The sequence below is a fragment of the Scyliorhinus torazame genome, chromosome 8 (genome assembly GCF_047496885.1).
Source record: "Scyliorhinus torazame isolate Kashiwa2021f chromosome 8, sScyTor2.1, whole genome shotgun sequence".
NCBI classification, from domain to species: Eukaryota; Metazoa; Chordata; class Chondrichthyes; order Carcharhiniformes; family Scyliorhinidae; genus Scyliorhinus; species Scyliorhinus torazame.
The window spans coordinates 81,730,618-81,750,225 of NC_092714.1; the positions used below are offsets into that span (position 1 = coordinate 81,730,618).

Consider the following 19,608-nt stretch of genomic DNA (forward strand, 5'->3'; position numbering starts at 1 on the left):
TTCCCAGGGATGCAGGGAGACCAACGGAGGGAGCTTCTGGTGCTCCTGACATGCCGGGCTCACTCTCAATGTTGGCATTGATCCCTGGCCGCCAAACATAACTCCTCGCCAGCATCTCCCCAGAATCTTCCTCTTTGAAGTCCCTGGGTGTCTACTATGCAGGTCCATGATGATAAAGAAGTGGTGCCCATATACCCATTGATGACATTTTTTCACTGCATATATCACGGCCAATCCTTTCTCTATCTGGCCGTTGCAGTGCACTGCATCTGCCAGAGTCCTAGAAGCATGCGCTATTGGACATTCTGTGCCATCGTCCCATTGATGGAACAGCACTGCTCCGATGCCATAGGGGAGGTGCGCACGTGAGGATGAGCAGCAGTGAAGAATCATAAAGCTGGTAAGATAGCAGCTGCCTCTTCACCCTGGCAAACAAGTCCTCTTGTGGAGCTCCCCAAGCCCATCTTTAATTCTTCTTCAATAATGCATGAAGAGGTGCCAGCAGGGTGGCCAAATTCGGCATGAACATCCTATAATAGTTCACGAGACTCTCAGTTCAGTTGTGTTTTCTGGTGTTGGTGCTCCCTTTCTGGCCTGGGCCTTCTCCTCCACTGGGTGTAAACCATCCTTTTCCATGTGGTAACCCAGATATGTGACCGCCTTCTATTGAAAGACACACTTGTCTCTCTTCAGGCAGATGCCTGCTTGGGAGAATCGCCTGAGGACCTCTTGCAAATTGTCCAACTGTCCTTATCCGTGTCCCCCATAATGATCATGTCATCTAGGTATACTGCCACTTTGGGTAGCTCCTGGAGGAGGCCTTCTATTACTCGCTGGAATATCGCACATGCGGAAGAGACTCCAAATGGGAGTCAACTATACTCATATAGAGCCCTGTGGGTATTGATGGTCACGTACTTTCAAGAGGCAGTATCTAGATCCATTTGGAGATATGTGCATGGCTCATATCCAGTTTGGTGAATGAGCTAGCTTTGCGTACAAATCCTCCACATGTGGCATGGGATATCTGCCCAGGCAAGAGGCCCTGTTTACGGTCATTTTTTAATTGCCACAGAGGCGTTCTGACTTATCCGGCTTCAACACCAGGACCATTGGTGCGGCCCACTCCACAAATCGTACCAGGTATATGATGCCCAAGCTCTCCAGGTGTCATAACTCAGTGTCCACCTTCGCGAGCAAGGTGTAGGGGACCGTCCATGCTCTGCTGTATTTGGGCTGGGCCTTCGGGTTGACGTAAATTCATGCCTTGGCCCCTTTATTTTACCCAGGCCCTCCTGGAATACCTCTGGATATTTCCCGACGACCTAGTACAGGCTCCATCTTTCTCTGAGTGACCACATTGTTAATCCCGCACACCAAACGGTCCCTTAACATACCCTAAGGATTGACCCAACTCGCAATGCTCAGCCAGCCTTCAGAGCTGTGTTTGAAAGTCCGTAACTGACTTCCCTGGAGTCCGCACATCGGTATTAAATCAGTACCGTTGCATAATTGTGGACGGTTTCAAGTCATAATGATTGGATACTGGCATCACCAGTTCATCAAAGGACTTTTAATCCAGGAAAGCCAGGTACGTTAAGCCTTTAATTATGCCAAAGGTTGGGGCTCCTATAGGCAGTCAGGAAGATCATCTTCCATTGGTCCTCTCCACTGATGCTGTTCACCTGGAGGAAGAACTGCATTCGCTCAGTGTATTGGGCCCAGTCTTCTAGGCCCGCATCAAAGGCCTCTAACTTTCCAAAGAGCGACATTTTCAGCCTCTATTGAACACATTGCTGCATGGTACGTCCAGAATCATAATCAATGCTTTTTCCTCATCGTTCGTATAAAGACCTTGGAAGCTGAATAGTTGAGTAAACGGTGGTTTGCTCATGGTCAAAGGAAATGACCACTACGGTGGCATATCCATACAGTATAAGTCCCAATTGGGACTACCAGGATGCTGGTCTCTGCCCAAGTTGGCTTTTATACAGTCTAATTATGAGCCCTAGATTGGCGGACCTCCACATGCTAGCAGGGAAGTTTGTATCTCACAAGCCCCATGGGGAGATCGATGAGGGTATCCCCGTGAGACTTGTGAGGATTATTACATAACCCTAGGTCTTACTGTTCTTGGACCCTTTTTAGCATTGTACCCTTTAGTTTCCCTTACCTCTCCTTATTCTTCCTATCAAAACTTATCTCTTCACACGTCTTTGCATTAAATTTCACTTTAAATATTATTACTACATACCCACTAATTCCACCAACCTATCCCCTCTTGAAGTCTATCACTATCCTCCTCACAGTTCACAACACTTCCAAGTTTTGTGTCATCTGCTAAATTTGAATTGTGCCTGTACATCCAGGTCATTAATGTAGATCAAAAAAGCTATGGTCCTAGTCCCTTGTCTTTGTACTCTGCTTTCTCCAGCCCCCAAAACAACCATTCACCACTATTGTCAGTTTCCTGTCACCTACCCACCTTTGTATCCATACTGCCACTGTCTATTTTATTCCATAGGTTTTAATGTTGCTGATAAACCTATTATGTGGCACTTTATCAAATTCCTTTTGGAAGTCCAGGTACACAATATCAACTTTATTACCCACATCAGCCCTCTCTGCTACCTGATCAAAAAGCGGCATCAAGTTATTTAAACCAGCTTTGCCTTTTGTTGCAACCAAACTATACTTGTTCACGTGACTGTTAACTTGGTCCAGGGTTCTCATTTGTAAAAGATTTCCCACCACTGAGGTTAAACTGAGTGATGTTTTTGGTTTATCCTTCCACCCTTTTTTGAACAAGGTTGTAACATTTGTAATTCTCCAGTCCTCTGACATCATCCTGTATCTAAAATGAATTGGGAGGATTATGGCCAGCATCTCTGTAATTTTCACCCTCACCATTCTCAGCAACTGGGGATGCAATCTATCTGGTCCTGACTTAGCAACTTTTCAAGCACACAATGGCATACATCTACACTTTTTCATTATACTGCAGAACAATCTAGCTGCAGAGTAATGAGTAATACTGTTGTGATACATTGTTAGCTACCAATGTTATTTGCTATATTACGGGGCTTTAAAAATGTGCTAAACAAATATTGTGAAGAGGTGAGATTGATAGACCGATAGCAATTTGCTAATAATTTTTCAAAGGCTTATCTTTATTTCTTAAAATAAATTTCAATGCCACATCTCTGGCAAGAGCACGTGCTTATCATACCATACGCATTTTGGATCCACTGTTCTTTTCCTTTCTTCCTCCATTTATATTTAATTGGAAACAGAGTATTATTTGGGAACAAAATTGTGTTCCGTGATGTTTGTAACAGTCACGCCAATGCCTTTGTTAAGACAGTAGCCAGGCAATTTTCCACATTATCATAGCTCTTAAGATAACGTACTGAATTCCTTGTCTGAATTTCATGAACAGAAACAAGTGAATCAAGGCTGACATGCTCCCCACATCTGTGTTAATTAACATAACAGCTTATGCTAAATAAAAATACCCTAATTTACATTTCAGCCTTACACAATGAATTACTTTGAAGGACAGTGATTGTTGTTATGTGGGCACATGTGAAAGCTATTCAGCATCCATCCCACAAGCAGATGTGGGATGAATGATAAATTGGCTTGCTTTGTGGAGTGATGACAGCCTTAGCATTCAGGAAGCTGAACTCTTCTTCAAATTGTCTCAAGGGACCTTGAATGTCCATTCAAATCAATAGAACAGTCCAGTGGCTCCGTTTAATTTCATTTTCAAAGAATTGCACCTCTGACAGAGAAACACTCCCTTAACGCTGGTCGAGACTGACACCTTAGATTATGAGCTCGACCAACTGATGTAGGTTCAAACCAACATCTTCTAACCCAAAGGTGAGAACACTGTCAACTAAGCTTAGCTGAAATTCATTAAATACATTCCTCCAAAAAAATCTAAGTTTATATCTTACACCTTAATGAAACATGATTTCTTTCCTCACCATTTCCAGAGGCCGTAATGATTTGATATTGTTCGACTTTACTTCACTTGTTAGTGGGACTGAGCTGTTACCAGTGTCTAGCAGAGTACGTCGGCCACTAAAATTTTCCATATAATAAGCAAGCCAACTAGTAAAAGAACAAATATTTTGAACAAGGTTAATGCAATATTCTTGTCGGATGGCCTGATTTATATTACAAGAACCCTTGTAGCTAAAGCTATAAACGATTTATTAACATGAACTGTGGGTCAACTATATACAAAACAACAGATGAATAACAGTATAATCATGCACAAGCAACCTCTCTTCCAGTTCTCCAGTCAGTCTGAGGTCACCTGATTCTAACATTCACTTATATACTAATGAGACACCTAGTGGTCAGTCAGTGAATTACAACACAACTGTGATATCACCCCAGTTAACTGGAGATTAGTGAAAGGCTTTTTATACTATTGATTGATTAGCTTTAATAATAATACTGTAGTAGATAATTTATTATTCTATACTAATGGAGAGACTAGACACAAAAGAGCAAATGCAGCACACTACTATATCATAATTCTAATGTTCAGAAATGAGTACACCCATAAAATATCAGCCCTATAAATCCGAGTAATGGAATTGTAACTAGAGAGTTTACATTGAAATTCCAGACCAATTAACATTTAACTTAATTGAAACAACCAGATGATAATGATAAGCAAAGTTGTGTTATTCCCTCCACCTGAAACAAAAGAGACTGATTATTCACAAAGGACTAGGCGCAAAATACTTTGACGCTGGAAACCTGAAATAAAAACAGAAAATGCTGGGGGCATCTGTGGAGACAGAAACACAGTTAATGGGAAGGATTTTCCTGTGGGCTTCAAGTCAGGAACAATTGGAAGTCCCGAGTCCACACTTGGTGGGGATCAAAAGGTGAAACTACGTTCCCAGAGATGGCCTCGTAATTGGCCATTTTCACGTTCGCCATCCTATTTGGGATTGTGGGTGGACTCCTGGTGCTTTTCACCCAATCATAGGACTGGAAGCTCTATCTAGAGCCGCAGCAGTCTCACCCGGAGAGTTGGGCACTGCTGAGGCAGGTTGGTGACCGCAAGGATGCCTCAACACAGAGGCATCATATTTCAGAACAGGGGAAGGCAGTAGGCCCATCGGATCAGAAAGGAAACTCTTCCCATAGGAATGTTGGGACTGCGGGGTTGTTTTTCTTGATCCAACCCCCTCTTTGTATGATGGAGCCTTGGGCTCCAATGGCTCTTCAGACTGGCGCAAGGATCCTGCTTCCTTGGAACTGGCAGCTTTCCCACTTGTCAGGTGGTTTCTCTGCCTTGGGCAAAAATATCCCAAATTAAGGCCTTTAACTTTTTAAATATTCTTTCATGGGTTATGCTAGGTCAGCATTTGTTGTTCACCCCTAGTGGTTCTTGAGAAGTTGGTGCTGAGCTGGCCTCTTGAAATGCTGCAGTTAACCTGGTATACATACTCCCACGGAGCTGCTAAGAAGGCAGCTCCAGCATTTTGAAGCGATGTAATTCCATGACTGAATTGCGTGCAGTTTGGAGGTGAACCTGCAGGTGGTGGTGTTCCCATGTAGCTCCTGCCCTGTCCTTAATGTAGTGGTTGTGGTTTTGGAAGGTGCTATTTAAAGAGCCTTGGTAAGTTGCTACAGTGCCTCTTGTAAATAGTACACACTGTTGTCACTGTGCTTACAGTAGGAGTGGCAACAAATGTTTAAGGTGGTTAATGGGGAGCCTGCTTTCTCCTTGATGGCATTAAGCTTCTTGAATGTTGTTGGAGTTGCACTCATACAGGCAAATAGAGAGTATTTCATCACACTCCAGACTCTCGCCTCCTTGTAGGTCGTGGACAGGCTTTGGAGAGTCAGGAAGTGAGTTACTCGCTGCAGAATTCACACCAACTGCCTTACTCTTGTTGTCACAGCATTTATATGGCTGGTTCAGTTCAGTTTCTGGTCAATGGAAACCCCCAGAATGTTGATAGTGGGGATTATGTGGTGGTAATGCCATTGAAAAACAAGGGGAGATAGATTCCCTCTTGATGGAAATTGTCATTGCTGGCTCTTGTTTGGCATGAATGTTACTTATCACTTATCAGCCCAAGCCTATATATTATACTGGTCTGAGGAGTTGTGAATGACATTGAACACTGTGCAATCATCAGCAAACTACCCCACATCTGACCTTAAGATGGAAGTAGCTGAAGATGGTAGGACCTTGGATAGCCTGAAGAACTCCTGCAACAATGTCCTGGGACTAAGATTATTGGCTTCCAACAACTACCATCATCTTCCTTTGGGCTAGGTATGACTCCAAGCAGTGGAGAGTTTGCCCCTGATTTCCATTGACTCCAGTTTTGTGAGGACTCCTTGATATCATACTCATTTAAATCCTGAATTGATGTCAAGGGCAGTTATGCTCACCTCACTTCTTGAATTCAACTTGTTTGTCCATGTTTAGACCAAGGCTGTAATGGGATCAGGTGCTGAGTGACCCTGGTGGAATCCAAACTGAGCATCCGCGAGCAGGTTATCGCTGAGTAAGTGCCACTTTATAGTACTGTCGATAACACCTTCCATCACTTAGCTGATGATCGAGAATAGACTGGTGGGGTGGTAATTAGCCAGATTGAATTGGTCCGTTTTTTTGTGGACAGTCCATTGTTCTGTACTGGTGCAACCTCGCTGGGGGCCGGGCAAATTCTGGAGCTGGAATATTGTCAGGGCCCATAACCTTTGCAGTATCCAGTGCCTACAGCTTGACATCATGTGGAGTGAATCAAATTGGCTGAAGGCTGGAATTTGTGATGCTGTGACCTCAGGAGAAGACTGAGATGGATTAGCTCCTTGGGATTTCTGGGTGAAGATTGTTGAAAATGCTTCAGTATTGTCTTTTGCACTGATGTTCTGGGTTCCCCCCATCGTTGAGAATAGGGATGATTATGGAGCCTCCGCCTCCTTCTCCTGTTAGTTGTTTAGTTGCCCACCATCATTCATGACTGGCAGCACAGTAGCACAGTGGTTAGCACTGTTGCTTCACAGCTCCAGGATCCCAGGTTCCATTCCCAGCTTGGGTCACTGTCTGTGCTGAGTCTGCACGTTCTCCCCGTGTCTGCGAGGGTTTCCTCCGGGTGCTCTGGTTTCCTTCCACAAGTCCGAAAAACGTGCTGTTAGGTGAATTGGACATTCTGAATTCTCCCTCAGTGTACCTACACAGGCGCTGGAGTGTGGCGACGAGGGGCTTTTCACAGTAACTTTATTGCAGTGTTAATGTAAGCTTACTTGTGACAATAATAAAGACTTTTATTATTATTATGTGGCAGGATTGCAGAGCTTAGATCTGATCATCCGGTTGTGGGATCGCCTAAATCTCTCATCGCTTGCTGCTTCTGTTCTTTCGCATGCAGATAATCCTGTAGCAGCTTGGTAGCACAAGTGGATAGCACTGTGGCTTTACAGCGCCAGGGTCCCAGGTTCGATTCCCTGCTGGGTCACTGTCTGTGCAGAGTCTGCACGTTCTCCCGTGTCTACGTGGGTTTCCTCTGGGTGCTCCGGTTTCCTCCCAAAGTCCAAAGATGTGCAGGTTTGGTGGATTGGCCATGATAAATTGCCCTTAGTGACCAAAAAGGTTAGGAGGGGTTATTGGGTGACGGGGATAGGGTGGAAGTGAGGGCTTAAGTTGGTTGGTGCAGACTCGATGGGCCGAATGGCCTCCTTCTGCACTGTACGTTCTATGTTCACTGAGATGACACCTAACTAGTGCCATCTTGTTGGCTGGGATGCGTGTTTGTGGGGATTGTAATGTGTACTTGCGGCTGCAGCATGTCAGCCTCCTGAGTATCATTCACGGACCTGGCGAATCCCGCACCTTTTTTCATTGGAATCGTTGGTGTTCCACGTGGCGCTGATGCTAGCCCCTCCACAGTAGTTGAATCAGTCCAGGTTTGGCACCAGTTTTGCTGTTGCGGAACTCCACGAATCCTGCTCCGGCATCCTCCACTTAGTCTCAGAAATGGAGAATCCCGCCCGATGTATTTCTTCCTGGTAACGTGACAACTAATACTGAGTATTGAAGGAAGTTGACAAGTCACCTTTACCCTTGTAAAGGGAAGAATGATCCAAATTCAGCTGAGTGCTGGTAGTGTCCAAAGAGCTATAGGAGTGTTATAGTAACAATAATGATTGAAAATCAGCTGCTGCAGTGGATAACTGAAGTTAGATATTTCAGAAATTCTTAATTTCCCCTTTGTTGTTCATGTTTTACATAAACAACTGGGATCAAGTGGATCCCTTAAAGAGTATAGAGATTGTCGAAATAGAGTTAAGAGGGAAATCAGGAGGGCAAAAAGGGGACATGAAATTGCTTTGGCAAATAATGCAAAGGAGAATCCAAAGAGCTTCTACAGATACATAAAGGGAAAAAGAGTAACTAGGGACAGAGTAGGGCCTATTAAGGATCAACAAGGACATCTATGTGCAGAGCCACAAGAGTTGGGTGAGATCCTGAATGAATATTTCTCATCGGTATTCACGGTGGAGAAAGGCATGGATGTTAGGAAACGAAGGCAAATAAATAGTGATGTCTTGAGAAGTGTGCATATTACAGAGGAGGAGGTGCTGGAAGTCTTAAAGCGCATCAAGGTAGATAAATCCCCAGGACCTGATGAAATGTATCCCAGGATGTTGTGGGAGGCTAGGGAGGAAATTGCGGGTCCCCTAACAGAGATATTTGAATCATCGGCAGCCACAGGTGAGGTGCCTGAAGATTGGAGAGTAGTGAATGTTGTGCCCTTGTTTAAGAAGGGCAGCAGGGAAAAGCCTGGGAACTACAGACCGGTGAGCCTAACGTCGGTAGTAGGTAAGTTGCGAGAAGGTATTCTGAGAGACAGGATCTACAAGCATTTAGAGAGGCAAGGACTGATTCGGGGCAGTCAGCATGGCTTTGTGCGTGGAAAATCATGTCTCACAAATTTGATTGAGTTTTTTGAGGGGGTGACCAAGAAGGTAGATGAGGGCCGTGCAGTAGACGTTGTCTACATGGCAAAGCCTTTGACAAGGTACCGCATGGTAGGTTGTTGCAGAAGGTTAAAGCTCACGGGATCCAGGGTGAGGTTGCCAATTGGATTCAAAATTGGCTGGACGACAGAAGACAGAGGGTGGTTGTAGAGGGTTGTTTTTCAAACTGGAGGCCTGTGACCAGTGGTGTGCCTCAGGGATCGGTGCTGGGTCCACTGTTATTTGTGATTTATATTAATGATTTGGATGAGAATTTAGGAGGCATGGTTAGTAAGTTTGCAGATGACACCAAGATTGGTGACACAGTGGATAGTGAAGAAGGTTATCTAGGATTGCAACGAGATCTTGATCAATTAGGCCAATGGGCCGATGAATGGCAGATGGAGTTTAATTTAGATAAATGTGAGGTGATGCATTTTGGCAGATCAAATCAGGCCAGGACCTACTCAGTTAATGGTATGGCGTTGGGGAGAGTTATAGGACAAAGAGATCTAGGAGTACAGGTTCATAGCTCCTTGAAGGTGGAGTCGCAGGTGGACAGGGTGGTGAAGAAGGCATTCGGCATGCTTGGTTTCATTGGTCAGAACATTGAATACAGGAGTTGGGACGTCTTGTTGAAGTTGTACAAGACATTGGTACGGCCACACTTGGAATACTGTGTGCAGTTCTGGTCACCCTATTATAGAAAGGATATTATTAAACTAGAAAGAGTGCAGAAAAGATTTACTAGGATGTTACCGGGACTTGATGGTTTGAGTTATAAGGAGAGGCTGGATAGACTGGGACTTTTTTCCCTGGAGCGTAGGAGGCTTAGGGGTGATCTTATAGAGGTCTATAAAATAATGAGGGGCATAGATAAGGTAGATAGTCAACATCTTTTCCCAAAGGTAGGGGAGACAAAACTAGAGGGCATAGGTTTAAGGTGAGAGGGGAGAGATTCAGAAGGGCCCAGAGGGGCAATTTCTTCACTCAGAGGGTAGTGAGTGTCTGGAATGTGCTGCCAGAGGTAGTAGTAGAGGCGGGTACAATTGTGTCTTTTAAAAAGCATTTAGATAGTTACATGGGTAAGATGGGTATAGAGGGTTATGGGCCAAGTGCGGGCAACTGGGACAAGCTTAATGGTAAAAACTGGGCGGCATGGACTGGTTGGGCCGAAGGGCCTGTTTCCATACTGTAAACTTCTATGATTCTATGATTCTATGTTTCTTCATAACTGTAGTGGATAATCTCTCATGTGTTTCCGTTTAACTTGGTTTCTTTCATAAGTAGGCCGGAATTCTCTGGCCGTTGGGGTTCTCTGTTCCAGCCGGCAGTGCATCCCTGCCCACTGGTTTCCCGGTGGTACAGGGTGGCTTCAATGGGAAATCCCATTGAGAAGTAACGGGAGTAGAGAATCTCACCTCCAGGGAATGGCGCGCCATCAAAAAACCGGAGAATCCAGCCCTAATCGTCACTCATGGCGATGAGATGATCCAGTTGTCCGACTCCCATAATAGTTCATACAGTCAATCACCTTTCAAAGTCCATAGCATCAGGCAACTGCATTTTTACAACAGTCTTCACATTCCAGCATATGCTAATCAGTTTGGCCGGAAATTTTAGGGTTAACGTACTGGCCAGGAAGATCAGTGCAGAAAATGGTGTTATTCTTGTCATAATATACATCTATGTATATAATGGAGTGCAGACAGGCACACAGGATGCAGATTGACACACAGGATGACCAGTAAGCACACAGGAAAGAGCAGCCAATCACCAGACAGGACACAACCACTATAATGCCAGAGGGCACCAGTTTTCCCGCTCTCTCGGGACCCAGCCTCTGGGACAGTCAGAGTTAGTGAGCTGGCCAGTGCAAACACCATGTGGTAGCTAGTAAGTCTGGTTAGGCTAGTATCAGGTCTCCAGTCAAGTCAGCATAGTGTCAACCCACAGTTGAACATGTATAATAGTTTAGATGTTAAATAAAATCGTGTTGCATCTTATCAAGTGTTGGAGGTCTGTCTCTCGCTACACTGCATCAAGTGCAGTCCACATCGACCCAGCCTACCCAACACATCAATTCTGACGTAAGTTGTCGGTTATGCCATTGAAGGAAATCCTAGGCCCTAGCATCTTTGAATCAATAATTGAATAATAATAATAATCACTTATTGTCACAAGTAGGCTTCAATGAAGTTACTGTGAAAAGCCCCTAGTCGCCACATTCTGGCGCCTGTTCGGGGAGGCCATTACGTGATTTGAACCCGCGCTGCTGGCCTTGTTCTGCATTACAAGCCAGCTGTTTAACCCACTGTGCAAACCAGCCCCTGGTTAATTTTTTGATCAATCTTTGATACACAGCAATTTGTTTGAACTGTTCCTATAATGCTCATGCAATGGAGAGATGCATTGTGTGAACAACAACAGGCCCAAAGCTGATCAGTTTTCAAATGTTCGCAGACAGAAAATTGTCTGGAATGCAACACAGACGTAAAAAATGCAAACCATAACTTATCTCACTCACATTCCTGAATTGACAATGATAGAAGATACACTGGTTGTTATTCCACATTCCTCTAAGCAGGTGACCTCACTGTGCAGGTAAGTTTTAATGTCGTCTTGCTGAGGTTCTTGGAAGATTGCAATCTCTGGAATGCTGTGATTCTGCAAAGAAGAAGATGCCTGGCTGTTTATTCATTTTGATTGGAAGCAGCTGTAGTTTTGAGTCAGTGATGGGATGGCAGGTGTGGGATGGTGTGTGATTGTGAACTTTCAACTTAGGGAACAACATTTTATATTCCCTCTAGGACAGGTTGGCCAGCAGTCGGCGCGGGGGAGGGATACAAAATTGGATGCTGTGGGATTGGCGCCATGTCCACCACCTATCCACCTACCTTTGGGCATTTACATGTCTGTCAGAAAACCTGGTGACCCTTGTGTCTGGATGGGGCATTTGGCGTGCCCCCCCCCCCCCCCCCCCCTACCCCATTTCCCCTCCTCTCCCATGTTGAACCTGACCCCCTCACCCCCCATTCAACCTGACCTGCCAGCCTGGCCCCAGGAGGAGACCAGATTTACCTTGTTCTGGAATCCTCTTCTTCAGAGCACTCACTGTAGTCCCCATTATGGCCACTGCTCCCAGGGGTGCTGCTCGAACAAGAGAGCTGCCAGCCACTGGATTGGTTGGTGCCTTTTGGAGTCAGGCCTCCCTCTCCAATGGGGGTGGTAGGGCCTCCTCACACCAATTGAAGAATTGATGGCTGTTAAATGGCAACAGGGCAGACTCATCATCAACTTTTACACTGGGACCTCAGTGTAAAATCCGCCCCTCGCTCACTTAATAAGCTTAGGACCTTCTGATGCCAGCTTGGGGCAGGTGCCTCTGCTGCTTCACTGACTTGCCACACATTCCAGTCGCATTTCCATCCCGCCACCCCCCACAATATACCTCCACATACCAAACAGAATATTTTGAGAAGGATTTTTGGAAGTCAAAGGATTTATTGCCATTATCTGTCATGCCAGGTGACTGTAGCAGTTTTAAGCTATTGGTGAAAGGAACAGATGAATGGGCCAACATCATGGTAGCGAGTTACTCAATCTTTTTTATAGTTGTAAACATTTAGTTAATGGTGATAATGCTTGTGCAATTTAGTTAATTCATGATTGCAGATGGAATGCCAGTTTTAGACAGCTATCCCTTGATTGTGAGCCATAAATCCAGATTCCGTAATTTTCTCAAAATGACTTTTTACAGAGCCCAATCCCAAACATATAAGCCTGAAAATACACTGGGTGATACTATTGTTTAAATGTTTTGTGCAGTGCTATCAAATATTACTGCTCACTACTTTAATTTGTTTTTCTGAAATGCCTCCATTAAACAGAAGAAACTAGAATTTGATATGGAAGCATCAAAAGAAATAGCATTCAATACAATGCAAGTGAAACCTATTATTCCCAGACTGGAGTCTACTTGAATGGAACTCTTCTTGGATTTCAGAAAGTTTGCTTTGAAGTAAAATTGACTGACCTATTACAAAGCCAACATCATCGGTACTACTTATCCTAGCCTGCGCTGGGTTATACCTTCCTGTTATTACTTTTACATTCACTCTACACATGACTCACATGTAATTTCCACTTAAGCTTCTTTCTGAATGTGAGTTACGTTTGCTATGTGAGATGGTGGCCACTCTTTGTAGTCTAATTTACTCAGCTTTAAATAGTTTTGGTGACAACCATCTCCCCATGGATTAAATTATGCTTTTCTTGCCTAAGGCAAGAGCACAGTTGGATGCAAGACGAAAGAAGGCTAAGAATGGCTGAGAAGGAGATCAGGAACCACGGGATATACTGGGGGTTCTCCAATTTTTCAAATAAACTATTTTTACTTTAAGAAGCTGATACGGTGTCCCAGATCTGCACAAAAGGTTATACATCTGAGATTGGGATAAAACCTTTGCTAATAAGGGCTGATTATGTTATAACTTTAATCCATTGCTCTAAATGGGAAGCATTTAACAAGAAAATGCCACATTCCCTTTAATTAATGTTTTCTTTGGATTTGCGCAGAAACATTGACTATTGTCTTGACCTTTTAAAAATTGAATAATTCAATGTCACTTATATTTGTAATTCTTAAGAAAATCAATTGAGACAAATTCAATGTGCTACACATTCAGCTGTATTGTTTTAAAACTCACTCTTGAATTATTTGCCAAACGGATTCATTTTAAAATATATTTAAAGGTACCAAAACGTCTTAAATACATTGGAATTTTTCATCTCATCCCTGCTCCCAGCTTTGATTCTCTGACCCATCCTTGTAAATGATGTAGAGAGTAAAATTTACCCTTTCATCTTTTATCTGATGGACTGCTCATTTGTTGTACTATTTCTTTTTGATGGGGGTCAGCTCACCTTTACAATTCTTTTAATAGAACCTATCACAATTTTTGTAGGTGTGGATTCCTTCTGAAACCTCTCGACAATCCAAAGTTCATTTAACTCCCCTTGTCCCTCTTCCAATACATGTGTTTGGCCTTGGAAGTCAGATTTTTCACACAGCATCCAGCTGGAATGAGGAAGGATAAAAAAAATCAGATACACCATAGGAAAACAGATTGCAAAAACAGGCTTCCCACTGTAATCACCTTTGTTGATTTATTCGAAGAATCTGCCAATTCAGTGTCGTTCGGTATAAAATGGGTGGGTCTGTTCATATAATTTCTCCAGTAACATTGGGCAGGATTCTCCATTTAGGAGACAATGTTCTCCCGCTAGAGGTGAATTTGAACAAATTTGTGCTCCCAAAGCAATTCAGTATCTCTCGACATGCAAATTTATTTATGGTGAGGAATACGAGGGATTTCAATGGATCACCATTTTGATCCTTTATCTGCAAGCCATTAATTCATTACTCCGAGTGGGCTGTGATTGACAGCTTCCACAAACAAGCTGGCGGCCTTGCTTCATTCATCTCCCTTCATGGATGAGTAATTCTGAAATTGGAGTATGGGATGATTCTCAGTGAGGATAATTGCCCGTAAGAAGTTTGAACTTCCCAGCAATTCCCATGCAGTACTTGTGTAAGGGCTTCAAGGGGGGCCCAGCATATCTTCTGGGGTACCTGCCAGGTGTGACCCTCAGAGATTAGACATTCTGGGACTGCAGGAATACAGTTGAACAGCAATGGCAGTAATTTGTCCTCTGGGGCGAATGTTGAATAATAGATAACCTACTTTATTTTGAAAACGATCAAGCTGGCTTGCTGCTGAGATTATTTACATTGGGATAACCACTCTGAGGGCAAACATACAAACACCCCACATACAAATCACATTGATCGTGGACAATATGAAACACACAGTAGGCTGAAAACATTTGGAAACTAGGTTCATGATTTAACATAGAAAAATTATAATACCAATAATTGAAACATGGCTGCAGCTGGGACAAGGTTTGGAGTATAAAAATGTCAAGAGGAATAAAGAAGTGCAAGGGATGGCATTATTAAATACATATAATATCATTGTATTAGAGATAAAGATTTAAATAGAGTAATAGTGCAATCAAAATCCTTTTATTGAGTTGAAAAATACTGGGAATATACCAAGAGTACCTTAAGAACTGGCAAACAGAGACAGAAAAATTGAAAATGAAATTTGTTGACTAATTAAAGTGCTCCATATTAATAATAGTTGTCTCAAACTTCAATGGAAATAAAAATTGGGAGAGATGAAAAATAATCTGCCCACTTGCCATCACCAATCAACTCCATTGCAACAAAACAAGATCTATCACAGCCAACAAAATCCTATATCTTACTGTCAAAACCATGTTCTGCAAAATAAACTGTTAATTATGTTCATTTAATTCAGGACAAAAGGCTTAAATATAGCAATTATAAACAGATATACAGATTCAAATTACACAAAATTACTTACTGTATTATGCAATTGAATGTTATATACAGACTTGTTGCTCAGCAAAAATATAATCTCTTACCACCCTCTGATGCTTTGAAATGAGATTCCTGCAGAAAAACTCCAGCTTGTTGCATCAGGTATGTCAGTGAAGATTTCACGTTTGTTTCCATGAAAGTTTAATTGGTCATATATAACAACCTACATCACAAAAGAAAATGTTTATAGGGCAAATAAAGGCAAAGTGGGAGAAATGAGTTTGAATTTATTGGTTATTGACACCAGTACTGGGGAAGGAGGGAACAGTCCCGATGGGACTATCTTCATCTTAATCAAGCTGGGACCAGAGTCCTGGCGAATCGCATGTCTAGAGTTGTAGATAGGGTTTTAAACTAAATATTGGGGTGAGGGTGTGGGGTGGGGTGTGTGGGGGGGGGGGGGGGGGGGGGGTCCGGTTGTATAGAAAATTAGGAAATCAAAGTTAAAGGAGAAGATAAGAGTGCAGGTTAATGATGAAGATTTTAAACGGGTTAAGGGGGCCGAAGACTCAGGAGAGGTTAATGGGGCGGCATGGTGGCACAATGGTTAGCACTGCAGCCTCACAGCTCCAGGGACCCGGGTTCAATTCCAGCCTTGGGTGACTGTGTGGAGTTTGCACTTTCTCCCTGTGGCTGCGTGGGTTTCCTCCGGGTGCTTTGGTTTCTGCCCATAGTCCAAAGATGGTCAGATTAGGTGGATTGGCCGAGCTAAATTGCCTCTTAGTTTCCAAAAGGTGAGGTATGATTGCGGGGATGGGTGGAGGCGTGGATTTTAGTGTGCTCTTTCCAAGGGCCGGTGCAGACTCGATGGGCCGAATGGCCTCCTTTTGGACTCTAGGGATTTGATGAAGTTTCCAGAACACGTAATAGAACAGAGAGTATAGAAAGTGGCAGGAATCTAACTCCAGGCACAGCAAAAAAGGGGACAACTATGAGAAGGAGGGCAGTCAACGCAGGACTGAGGGTGTTGTACCTAAATGTGTGCAGTATACAAAACAAGGTAAATGAGCTTGTTGCGCACATTGAAATTGGCGGGTTCAATGCTGTGGGCATCAAAATATCCAAGGATATGTGTCTTATTGAAAGGACAGGCAAATGGGCAGTTAGTAAGAAGTGAACATAAATTGATATCAAGAAGCAATATAGGGAAGGAAGGTTTGGAGTCTGTGTGGGTAGAGTTGAGGAATCGCAAAGGAGAAAAGAACACTGATGGTAGTTATGTACAGGCCCCCTATCAGTAATCAGGATGTAGGGCAGAAAATAAATCAGGAGATAGAAAAGGCATGTAAGAAAGGCAATATTACAATAATCATGGGGGACTTCAATATGCATTGGACTGGGAAAATCAGGTTGGGAACATATTCCAAGAAAAGGAATTTGCGGAATGTCTACAAGATGTTTTTTTGGAGTAGTTGATGGTAGAGCCTACTAGGAAACAGGCAATTCTGGATTAGGCGATGTGTAATGAGGCAGACTTGATTAGGGAACTTAAGGTGATGGAACCCTTAGTAGGCAGTGATCGCAATATGATAGATTTCACCTTGCAATATGCAAGGGAGAAGCTGGAATCAGATGTAATGGTTTTACAATTGAATAAAGGTAAGTATAAAGACATGAGGGAGGAGTTGGCCAGAGTTGATTGGAAGGGGAGCCTAGCAGGAAAGACAGTTGAACAGCAATGGCAGTAATTTGGGGGGGTTATTTGGGAGGCACAACAGAAATTCAAGGAGGAGGAAACATGCCAAGGGGAGGACAAGGCAACAATGGCTGACAAGGGAAATCAAGGACAGCATAAAAGCAAAGGAAAAAGCATACAATGTGGCAAGGATTAGTAGGAAGCCTTTAAAAGCAAACAGAGGACAATTAAAAAAGCAATGAAATATGAGTGTAAGTTAGCTCGTAATATAAAAGCAGATTGTAAGAGATTTTTGATATATAAATGGTAAGCCAGAGGTAAAAATAGACATTGGACCACTGAAAATTAGGTTGGAGAAGTAGTAATAGGGAACAAAGAAATGGCGGAGGAACTGAATTGGTATTTTGCACCAGTCTCACATTGGAAGACATCAGTGGCGTACCAGAACAAGAGAGTCGGGGGCAGAGGTGAGTGTAGTGACCATCACTAAGGTGAAGGTGCTGGAGAAACTGAAACGGTCTGAAGGTGGATAAATCACCCGGACTGGGTGAAACTCAGGGTTCTGAAGGAGATAGCTGAAGAGATTGTGGAGGCATTAGCAGTGAACTTACAGGAATCAGTGGAGACGTGGAGGGTCCCAGTGGATTGGTATATGGCTAATGTAACACCGCTGTTTAAGAATGGAGGGAGGCAGAAGATAGGAAATTATAAGCCAGTTTTCCTGATATCGTTCGTTGGTAAGATATTAGAGTCTATTATTAAAGATGAGATTACGGAGTACTTAGACGTGAATGGTAAAATAGGACTGAGTCAGCATGGATTCGTCAAGGGAAGGTCATGCCTGACAAATCTGTTAGAGTCCTTTGAGAAGATAACGAGGAATTTAGACAAAGGAGAACCAGTGGATGTGATCTATTTGAATTTCCAGAAGGCCTTTGACAAAGTGCCGTATGGAGGCTTCTAAATAACATCCGAGCCCATGGTGTTAGGGGCAAGATGCTGGCCTGGATAGAGGATGGACTGGCTGGCAGAAGACAGAAAGTGGGGATAAAGGGATCCTTTTCAGGATGGCAGCTGGTGACGCGTGGTGTTCTGCAGCAGTCAGTGTTGAGACCACAGCTATTCACGATGTACATTACTGATCTGGAAGAAGGAACTGAGGGCATTGGTGCTAGGTTTACAGGTGATACATAGATATGTAGAGGGACAGGTATTGTTGAAGATGACCTGGACATGCCAGGAGTATGGACAAAGAAATGGCATATGGGGCGGCACAGCGGCGCAGTGGTTAGCACTGCTGCCTCACAGCACTGCGGACCCGGGTTCGATCCCGGACCCGGATCACGGTGTGGAATATGCACATTCTCCCCGTGCCTGCTTGGGTCTCACCCCCACAACCCAAAGCGGCATATGGAATACAATGTGGGAAAATGTGAGGTAATGCACTTTGTTAGGAAGAATAGAGGCATAGACTATTTTCTAAATTGGAAAAGGCTTCAGAAATCAGAACACAAAGAGGACAGTAGGGGCCCCAGAAACCACACTACTAGAGCACCTGATAGGCACAGGCAGCAAGGAGGGGTGGCTATGTGGGAAAATAAATGGACAGTTACTGGACAGAGCTCGAACACCACTGGATGAGACCAGACAAAAATGGGAGGACGAACTGGGGACAGAGGTAGGGTGGGGATCTGGAGCGAAGCACTGAGCAGGGCTAACTTCACCTCCTCCTGCGCAAGGTTCAACCTAATGCAGCTTAAGGTGGTGCACAGAGCGCACCTGACCAGAACCTGAATGAGCAGGTTCTTCCCGTAGGTGGAGGACAAATGTGACCGGTGCCAGAAGGGCCCGGCCAACCACACCCACATGTTCTGGGCTTGTCCCAGGCTTGCTGGGTTCTGGACAGCCTTCTCCGAGGCAATGTCCAAGGTTGTGGGGGTGAGGGTGAAGCCATGCCCAATAGTGGCAACCTTCGTGGTATCGGAACAGCCAGAGCTACACATGGGGAAGGGGGCCAACAGTCTTGCGTTCGCTTCCCTAATCGCACGCCGGAGAATCCTGCTTGGCTGGCGATCGGCAGCACCACCACAGCTGCAGACTGGCTCGCTGACCTCTCAGAATTTCTCCACCTGGAGAAGATTAAGTATGCCATCTGAGGGTCCGAGGAAGGCTTCCCAGATACTTGGGCCCAGTTTGTCGGCTTGTTCCAAAACCTGTTCACGGCCAGCAACGAGGAGTAAGTTCAGAATAAAAAACAAGATAGATGAGGAACCAAAGGATTGCACAACCATGGGAGGGAAGACGGAAGGAAGGTGGAGAGACCACAAAAAGGGAAGAGGGGGTGGGGGGACTTGAAAATAAAAACAAAGCACAGCTGAAGCCAACGAGGGGAGAGGGGGAATAGGACAGGGTGAGTATGCAAGGGAGGGGGATGGACGGGAGGTGGGGGGGGTACCATAGAACATCCCAGAGGGTGGTGAAATGTATATAGGAACAA

At 44.1% G+C, this 19,608-nt stretch overlaps 1 protein-coding gene across 1 annotated transcript in view; it reads right to left on the reverse strand.

Moving 5' to 3' along the window:
- LOC140427982 (uncharacterized) overlaps nt 1-19,608 on the reverse strand; it is a 158,342-nt gene that overhangs the window by 72,829 nt on the left and 65,905 nt on the right. The window contains exons 4-7 of the mRNA XM_072513907.1: nt 15,520-15,638; nt 13,933-14,086; nt 11,534-11,673; nt 3,993-4,119 (exon numbers count right to left, since the gene is read on the reverse strand). Of these exons, the coding sequence (XP_072370008.1) occupies nt 3,993-4,119; nt 11,534-11,673; nt 13,933-14,086; nt 15,520-15,638 (540 nt within the window). The remainder of the gene's footprint in view (nt 1-3,992; nt 4,120-11,533; nt 11,674-13,932; nt 14,087-15,519; nt 15,639-19,608) is intronic.